This window comes from Anoplophora glabripennis, unplaced genomic scaffold (genome assembly GCF_000390285.2).
Source record: "Anoplophora glabripennis isolate ALB-LARVAE unplaced genomic scaffold, Agla_2.0 scaffold390, whole genome shotgun sequence".
Classification (NCBI taxonomy): domain Eukaryota; kingdom Metazoa; phylum Arthropoda; class Insecta; order Coleoptera; family Cerambycidae; genus Anoplophora; species Anoplophora glabripennis.
The window spans coordinates 203985-214420 of NW_019416515.1; the positions used below are offsets into that span (position 1 = coordinate 203985).

Below are 10436 nucleotides of genomic sequence, written 5' to 3' on the forward strand. Positions count from 1 at the left end.
TATTCTATGGCTAGAAATTGGCCTCAATGATTTGGGATCGAGGGGGATTATCCCTCTTTATCCTGCCTCATCTCGTGTAGGCCTGGACAGCCTTCGTAGGTGGGCCCCATCCGTCCTCTACCCCGACCGCAAACGCGGCCGGTGTAGGTGCTTTGTGGGACCTCCTTTTGTCCTGGCTAGGCCCCGCCGGCTAGGGCCCTTTCTTCTGGCGCTCTTCTTGCTTCTCCGGCTCGTCTGTGTAAACCCCGGGGGTGATGTCATGTTTATGGTTGGGTACGGTAGTGCGACTATGCAGCCTGGTATGCGCTTTGCTAAGATGGCCTTTAGGCTTGCGCGGGGAGGGGTAAGGAGGGTATGGTGGGGGTGTGTATGTGTGTGTGGGTCGTTGTCTTCGTTTCTTGATCCTGGCATTAAGTGGCAAGGAAGGAAAATTGTGGACCATTTGGATTGGCCATGATTTCGCAGTCACCGACTTTATGCAATCGACGCAGTCTAGGTTGTATTTATATTCAGGGGTTGTAAAAAAAAAGCAGTACCAACCCAACTTTCTTTGCAAAAAATCACTAGAAGTATACGACAGAAGTGTCAAATTCAAAATGATAATTTCGTTACAAGTTTGCTTGAAAAAAAATCAAATAAAAAATTTTTTTTAATATTTTAAGGTGAATTGTAATTAATTGCGTAGTGTACAAGAAGATATTCCACGTAACTATGGATAATGATAAGACTGAATTTGTGGACAAGACTGTATTAAATACTCCAAAACCGACAGCTTGTTCAACAGTTGACAAAAAATCGTTTCAGAAGAGAATAGTCCCTGTCAATATGGATTTTGAGAACTCTCTAGGTATAATAAACGTTGACAGTTTGCAAAATATCTCTGAAGATCAAATTCACAGTATAAGCTCATCAGATCTAAGTTACCTGTTAAAGCAACAACGTCTGCTTGCAAACAGTTCCTTACAAAGAGCTAATAAAGTAGCTGGATTGCCTTCAAAGTATTTGAGGCCTAATATAAGCAGTTCTTCAATTTCTAACGTTACTGTAAATGATAGTACAATTAGTGAAAGTGATTTAATGAAATCGCCGCAAAAGACGCCAAAAAATACTTCTACTCCAAGAGCATCAGTAGCGTCAAGTAATTCAGCTGAAAATAGTTTATCACGGCTAAGCTTGGGACAATCTATTGCTCAACTTTCATATCAAATTGGAAACACTGATATCAGTTTAGACAGTTTTGTTAAGGAATTTCAGAAAACTATGAATAGTGTAAATAAAGTTCCTCAGATAGACAGTCAACTTTTCAGCCCTGCAGAAGAAGCAGCCTCTATGTTACTTGCAGATGAGATGTCATGGAGGAGACAAAATGAAATGCCACTTGTAAATAATTTTTCTCAAGTATCAAATGAAGATATATCTGATGGTAAAGTTTCAGTAGGAGCATTCTTTCAGCAAAGGTCTGATACACTCTCAGACTTCAAGATGGCTCTCAGTCCTGTAAAATCAAAAAATCCTATACCACTAATAGATTCTTCAATTAGCTTTACAGAAGAAGATAATGAGAAAAACAGAAAAAGTTTAAGCATTTCCGCTATTAACAAACTGTTGATTGAAACCGATGATACTCCACGGAAGGTTACTAGTTACCTTTTCAAGCAAGGGCAGAAACTGAGTGAAAATTTAATTGATCAGCCATCACTACCTGTTAGTAAAAACTCTTCCTATACTAGTAATTATTCAGACAATGAAGTGATGAGACAAATTGTAGCTGATAAGGAAAATATCGACACTTACAACATTCCTCAAGATGTACTCGAAGATATAAAAGAAGACATTGGGTGTTCTTCTCAGTCTAACAATAGACCACTTTCAGCAGGTTCCACAAGAAGTTTATCAAGTGCCTTAACAAACTTACCACATGGTAAACTTCCGATAGAAAGTACCAAAATGGAACTCATATGGGGTTGTGTCAAAGTGGATAAATGTGTAACACAAGAGTTTTTACTTAGAAATAAGGCTCCAAAACGATTATGCTTACAAATGTCTATTACAGGATACGATTTTAAAATTAGGAAAGAAAATCGTCAAGACAGTGACCCTCTTAGTTCGGCTAAAATTTTGCTGCATCCATATGAGTCCAGAGCCATAATTGTTTCGTTTATTCCAACAAAAATTGGAGCTGCTGTGGATCAATTAAGTTTTACGTCAGTAGATCCTAATTTACAACAAACCAAGAAACAGTCTGTGATGCTGTTTGGATATGGAGGTTTCGGCAAAGTTAACATCCTCAATTTAACTAAAGACATGACTGGTAAATTTTGGTTAAGTTTAGGAAAACTGGATAATCGCAATGTAATATCACACAACTTTGTTATAAAAAATAGTGGAACATTACCCTGCTTTGCTTATATTGTATTTAATCCTAAAGACTTATTTGGTTTTGCTAATGTGACCGTAACACCTAGTTTCTCCACTCTTATTCCAAACGAGCAGAAAGAAATTACTGTTACATTTGTTTTAACTATGGAGGATCATCAAGTCTTACAAAGGTCTATGTTTTCTAATGCCATGGTAGCTGAAATAGGTAATTTGCTTATAATATCTGGTACAGAAGTAAACAGAGGCAGGTTGAGAAGACAGTGCCGCAAATCTGCAGAGAAAGGTTTAGAAATCGATGCTCTAAGCAACATTTTAAAAGAAAAAATCCAGGGAGAGGTCATGCCTGCTGACATCAATTTATTTAAGGAAGCTCCAGGTAATTTAAAAGACATTTTAAGATTGTTTACCCGTAACGAGGTAGTTATGACTATAGAACAAGATCCAGAAGTTACGATAATGCCTCAGTATCCTGACGAAACGGGAATGTTTCACACATTATGTCAAGACAGTACCTTGATGTGCTTAGAGACCACTACTGCTCAAGCCTCTTGCAAACTGGAACCGGCTAGTATAATTCTTACCCCACCAACAAAAATAAGGGACAGTTTGTTTTTGACATCTGATTGTAAGAAGAGAATACATTTTGAAGTAGTTTCTAATCCTGAAGGTTTGGATATTTGTCCGAAAGAAGGAATAATAGCACCTGGTGAAGAAATCATTATAAATGTGGCTTGTTCTAAATTGACTATAAAAGAGAAGAAGGTGTTTAAAGTATTAGTTTATGTGGAAAATGAGGTATTTGAGGCAACAGTTAAAATAGCATTCATACATAGTAAAATAAAAGGAACTTAGATTATTATTAATTGTAATTTTATATAGTAGGTTTTAGGTACTTAATGTAGTTTTTTAATGTATTTAATTTATTGTAAGGCTGGTTTGCACTGTTTTTATACTATATGTTTTTATACTCGACATTTTTTATGGTATAAAACGTTTTCTAATACAAAGTTATTAAATATTGTTGTTTTTATGTGTACATCTTAAATTGCAGCACAGAATAAATAGCTATGTAGCGTAGCTATATATTCTGTGATTGCAGGCAACTAATTTTATATTGTATTGTGGGTTGCTGACAAAATTATTCATAAATAATTTTTACAACAAGAAATATTCAGTTATATTTTATTACAGATACTGTAAAATAAATATGAAAAGCTCTAAAATATATATATAGGCCAGTCATTATAGCTTTTTTTCGTAAAAAAAATACTATTAGAAGTTTCTCTGCGGAATATTGTTCAGAAACGTGTTATAAACAAAATATCAAAAAATCAACTCGAGACTAGTTGGGAAACTTTGTTAAAACAATGGTCAAAATTATGGAAAAGNTATAATACAGTCTATCTAGAGCTCTCATAGCGTAAACAAGCCTTTGATCCGATTATAAATATCAGAAAATGCCCTATTCTTTATTATTTTAATTTAAGCAATAAAAATATATATAATGAACGTTCGCCAGTTGACTTTATTGATGCCCGAGCGCCTTAGTTCATTTCTGGTTGTAATAAGGCACGTGGTCTAATTCTGAGTTAATGTTTTCACAACGTGAGCTTATTAGAAGAATTATGCGGATTTCGCGGCTCATGAGATTTTGAAACTACTCTACTTGTTATGAGGGACGGGGATTCTGATTAACAAAACTCTCCCTTTGTTTACGACACTATAAGCTGCTACTTGCCTGGGTACAAAAGAAAATATTTTTCATAATTAAGGGAAACATATATGACAAAATTATAGAGAATTTAAAAAAATATGTCATCATTTATAAAAGCAGATTTCTCATGACATTTGTATGTTGTGTTAGTTTAATTTTTTTTGTTTATTCATATATTTCTGGTATTATTTTAACAACTTGAATGAAATTTGGGTTTGATCTAGGATTCGGTTTAAATTATTCACAATCAAATTTTGTTTAAGTTGTTTGATACACTTCGTTTTTCATTTTAACTTATGATGCTGAATTATCCCACAAATGAACTGAGCGCACATGTTTTTTTAAATATCTTGTATAAAACAAATTTATTGTTAAAATTAGTAAATACTGAAAACATTAAAAAATGTTAGGCGAGCACCAAAGAGGTTTCTTACATCAGTAGTAATAGTATAAATGTTGTCAATAAATAATAAATTATTAGATAATTTAAATATTTCAGAAATTTATTTTTAATCTTTTGAATATTCATGAAATATTTGTGTAAGTATGAGTAGACACATAGCTATACATATAAAATAACAAATATATGCATATGTTAAACGTTTTCAATATTACCATTTATAATTTGAAACAACTTACATATTTAGTAGTTTCTCAAATTTTACGTGTTTGTTCTAAATAGAAGTTTTGTTTTTATCTTCGTGATTACGTGTTGTGACAAGAAATTACCGTTTGTGGCTGTAGAATCATACGTTTATACAGGGTGTCTGCAAAAGAATGTTACATTCTTCAGTGGCGGGTTTTGGAGAATAAACGGTAAGGATATAGCCACTTCTGTTCAGATAATAAAATCACCAGAAAAACATTATTGTACCAATAAATCGACCGAAACTGCTTGCTCTGATCTTACCGAATTTATATATAAACATCTTGAAAAAGATAAATACGTTGGTGCATTATTTTTTAATCTATCGAAGGCGTTTGATTCTCTAAATCTTAATTTTATGTCGGAAAAATTGTCAGCAGTAGGTTTTCGAGATAATTTTTTGGCGTGGTTAATATCTTACCTACAATATAGAAAAATTTATGTTAAATTCAATAATAATATGTCTACTATTCAAAACATTGGCCTAGGAGTACCACAAGGCTCGATACTTGGTCCTCTCATTTTTCTAATTTTTATCAATGACCTGCCCTCAAACCTTAATACTGAATGTACAATATTATATGCAGATGATGTCACTCTTGTAGTCTATGAAAATAGTCCTGAGCAGCTGTAACATTCGCTAAATACCTTAGCTGGCCAATTTACGGAATGGTATAATAGAAACACGCTAATCGTAAATGCAGAAAAATCTATATGCATGCAATTTTGCGCTCGTAGAAAAATTGATGTACCTCTTCGAGTTGCGGTGAATAATAAAATAATAGAGTTATCAGAACAAAGCAAGTTTCTGGGAACATTTATCAACTGTGATATGAGCTGGAAAAGTCAGATTAATAATATATGTAAAAAAATAAATTACGGTTACTATACACTCTTGCAACTTAGAACAATGTTTGATACTCCACAGCTTCTTAACATATATTATTCAACAATTTATTGTCATTTGTCTTATAACGTTATAGTCTGGGGTAATGTTAATATTCATAGTGTCAACAGAATTTTAATCTCTCAAAAACGAATAATTCGTTTAATTTTTGGTATTTCCCAAGGTGAATCCTGTAGGCCATATTTTATTGATAATAATATTTTAACTTTTCCTAGTATTTATATATATAAATGTGTAATTCATGTTGCCAAAAATATAAGACGATATGAACGCTGTTCAGATTCTCATAAATATCAAACCAGATATGGTAACTCATTAAAACTTCCAAATCACACTACAAGTCTATACGAAAAGTCACCTTCTTACATGGGTATAAAATTAATTAATGCATTACCAGAAAATATAAAAACTGAAAGTAATCTAAATTCTCTTAAATCTAGACTTAAGAACTACCTTGTGAGTAAATGTTTTTACAAAGTAGCCGACATATTTACTTAGTAACAATGTAATACATTTTTTATATTTATGTATTATTGTGTTGTTATTGTACATTATTTGTTTGTATCTTTGTTCATTGTTTTTACATTATTGTTTGTAACAAATATTTGTGTTGACCTGTCCAATGTCATTTTTGATCACAATGGATTAAATAAATAATAATAATAATAATAATTATTATTATTCAAAATTAAATTTTCAATTTTTAATTTTTTTAATAATGCTTTATTATTCGACCGATTGTAACGAAATTCGTTGTAGTTGAGTTAATATTGACGTAGAATAAAATGATCAAGCAATTTTGAGTTATAATGTAGGGGGAGCCATTTTAATTTACAGCGTAAAGGATATTTTTGAATTTTTTTAAGATATAATTTTACAATTATTTTTGCAATCAATTGATAAATTTAAATTACATAAAAAAGTATATCTCTAAAATTTCAGAAAAATGCTCAATTTGGAAGATATTTTAGAAAAATAATAACAGTGTTCATTTCTCCATATTCCTCGCACCGTATTATCATGCACCATGCATGGCAACCATACAATCGACGAATCTTTGCAAAAGAGGAAAAATACAATAGTAGTGAATATTATGAATAAAAAAAAATTAACCCAACTAAACAACTAATCAATATCACAAAGATTATAATAACTATAAAAATTTAATAAAGTTTTGTAGAACTGAAAGCGATCGATAATAGTTTCTAATTTGTTGTCCTTCAATTTAAACTTTCTCCCAGAGTTCTTTCCTAAGATTAGGAACACCACCACCATAAATCCCATGTGTCCCCAAAAGTAAAAGTACAGAGGATTTAAATCTGGACAGCACACCACGCCACACCAAATTCACATATTCGACCTATCCAACGTTGAGAAAACTAGTGCACCATATTATATAATATAATAGGAACCACATTCTTTGACGCCTTTGCATTGGTGCTTCTAAAATTTCTGAAAACTGCAGCGACAGAAGGTTTAATTACGCTAGCTGAGCTGGAATTTGAACAGGTCCTAAGATATTGTTCCCAACTATTCCACACTATACACGTTAACAGAGTATTCGTGCTGTAAGTGGTGTTCCTTTAGGTTGATGATGATTTCGTTACTCCATTCATACGAATTCTTCCAACAAATAACGTCTCTACGTATATGCTATGCATCCTATAAATATATATGATATGCATTTGAAGAATTTTATTGCAGAATATCATTCCTAGTCCGAGAGACAGCTCTCGTGCTAGAAGATGTAAGGTACTTGAGGCATATAAGGCCCACTTAACTTATCTATATGCAATAAATAGAATATTTTGTTGTTTAGAAAGACAAAATCATGTTTTCTACAAAGTTTATTAATTTGAGATCACAAAAGTTAAACAAATAGTACAAGAGACAATCCCTTTAAAAACATTAGACTTTTTAAAAACTCTTTCTCGGCCTTATTAAACCAACGTGGTATAATCAGGACCTTCTGTGAACTTGAAGTTTTTCGCAACTTATCTTCACAATGACTCCTTAAAAACATCCTTAAATTAGAAAAAATATACAGGGTGTTTTCACTTTAAATTTGGAAAACGCAGGAATATATTCCCTATCAAAAATTAAGTGTAGTTTGCTCTACAAAATTTTTTTATGAAAGCCTTTGTTTTGGAGATACAGGGCGTTGAAGTTAAAAAAAAATAAACACTTTTTGACATATCTCGGCTATCCACGAGTAGATTTGATTCAAACTTGGTACACATTTTGCGTATTGGGGGTTCTCATAATTAACAGAATATTAGTCCTATCGGATTAGCCAGTGGCGTGCAAAGGTNTTAAATAGTTGAATTCACCTTAATGTTAATGTAGGACATGAAAATATAGCTCTTACTGTATACTCTCTCCAAATTTCGGCTCTTAATATTAATAATTGGTCACTGCGATTAAATAAAAAAAAAATTATCTCAGCTTCTAATCAACTTACAACAACGATTTTTTTTTAAATTCGAAGAAAACTAAAGTATAGAGGTTATTTTATAATAATTACCTGTCTTAACAATCGGACTCTTCTCATTTTATAGGCTTATTCAATACCTACCTTTTTTGTATAAACTTTTTTTCGCTATGAATATTTTTTTTTTTACGTGAGTCGAAAAACCACTTTTCCATAATTTGACCACTGTTAAAACAAAGTTTCCCAACTAGCCTCGAGTTGATTTTTTGATATTTTATTTATAACAGGTTTCCGAACAATATTCCATAGAGAAACTTCTAATAGTATTTTTTCCCGAAACAGGCTCTTTCATGTCTATAATGACTGGGCTAATATTAGCCCCTCCAAATTCAGGTGAATTTAATATGTAAGTGGGTAACTAGCTATTTCAACTTTTTCGTGACATTGTCACTATTAAAAAACGATGATATAGTAAATTAAAATAAATTCTACCAATACAGGTTAGAAGTTTGTCTGCCTTAAATTTAACAGACGAAAGAATACATTAAAATAAACAAAAAAACTTTATGTGACATGTGTCCTAAACTCAATCATTTCCGAGAAAAAAATTATCAGTCTCCAACTTGATGTACAAAAGTTCGATTAATTAAGGATTATTGACATAACTGCGTGCATAAAATACCTACCAATAAAATACAATGTTTATCACTTTTTTGAACTTCTTTATGCTTAATTCTAAAAAATAATTAGCGTTGTAATAAATTTAAAATTCCGTAAAATCCATATCGAACAATGTGACAACGGCGCGGCGGTTTATTAACACGAGGTACTAAGGTGTTTAGCAATCACCAATACTCAATTCAGTTGGTATCTGGATTCGACCGTGTTGGGAGTGTTTCTTGCGTATCACTATTTCCTTTTCTTGAAGTGATTTCCAGCGAGTGCGTGAAAATTGGATTCGAAGGTGTCCTGCGTGCATGGAAAATGGTGGTGGACATTTTGAGCAAATGTAGTTTATTTTGTACTTGTGCGTTTAAAAATGACTGAATTTTGCTATTTGGTAAGTCCCTAAATTATTTTTAATACGTATGATTATTTGAATGACGTGAATCTTTGGGTACTTTAATTACATATTTTTCAAATATGTAACTGGATTAAAAGTAAGTTTCTGTTTTAAAGGATTCATAATTACTAAAATTCGAGCTAAAATTTAAGCACGACACTATCTTTGTACCTACTACAAAATCGATACATTTTATTTTATTTATTTAAAAACGGGAAAAAATTGCTTGCTCCATTTGTTATTTGTTTAGAACGTAATATAAAAACACTTTTCATAACAAGATATTTTCTCCTAGTCAAGAATGTAAAGATTTGTCTATAAATTTAACAGCGGAAACAGCAGTTCCTTGGCAGTGTTAAAACTGTGTGCAGGATCAGTAAATAAACCAAAATATTGTGAAAACTATCAAAGGAAATATATTAATGTCAAAATGTCAGAAAACAACAAAATAAATAGAGGGCGTTTCATTTTAAAAAACAAAGTTTGCCTTATATCTCCAAAATGTGACATTCAATTGTTTTTTATATTATGTTTCTTTGAGAACGCAGAAAATTTCATAAACCTATACCATTTTTTCCTAGAGAAATATGGCGTTCACAAATTTACATAAAAATAAGCAAACGTTAAGCTTAATAACTTCCCAAAACATTTTGTATTTTCCTTGGCGGGCGCCAATGCACTACAGCAGCGCAGTGAAAGGAAACAACCAACCATTCAATGTCAAAGTTTGCATGAACTGCGAACAGGGGAATACAACAATTATTATTATCAATCTCCAATCTCGATCACGAGGTACCGCTTACCTGTTTGAGATTTTGTTTCTCGTTCGAATTTCTCAGTGATCCTCGATCAAGTTTGAGATTTTTTGAGCCACTGGGTTGGTAGAACATCCGTTGAGTGTCGATATTTAAAGAAGTCAAGTGACCTTAGATTTGAAATAGTGTTTGTGCTACCTGTGTGTGACACTTTATTTTTGTGAAATATACGAACAGTTCATGGAAGTATCTCATTTTGGATCATTTTTGGTATTATAAGTTATTTTTCTATTGAAAACGCCTCTATGACTAAATTAAAATTATACTGGGTGGACTGGAAATATTTGTACCTGGATTATTTTGAGAATTAGAAATTTCTCACAGAAACGCCAAACCAGGTAAATTTTTCATGCAAAGGACACATACATATTTTACAAATTCAACGTGTTTGTATTAATATCGTAGATGAGATAAGAACCTTTTAAGTTATCTAATTGTTTTAGAGAAATTTTAATTCCCTTTGATGACCTATTGTTGCACC

General features: G+C 32.1%; 1 protein-coding gene across 1 annotated transcript; it reads left to right on the plus strand.

Moving 5' to 3' along the window:
• The first annotated feature begins 596 nt into the window (after positions 1–596).
• On the plus strand, positions 597–3300 carry LOC108906218. Its single transcript, XM_018709430.2, has one exon. It carries the CDS (start codon positions 712–714, stop codon positions 3229–3231), a length of 2520 nt encoding a protein of 839 aa, XP_018564946.1. The 5' UTR covers positions 597–711; the 3' UTR covers positions 3232–3300.
• The last annotated feature ends 7136 nt before the right edge of the window (positions 3301–10436 follow it).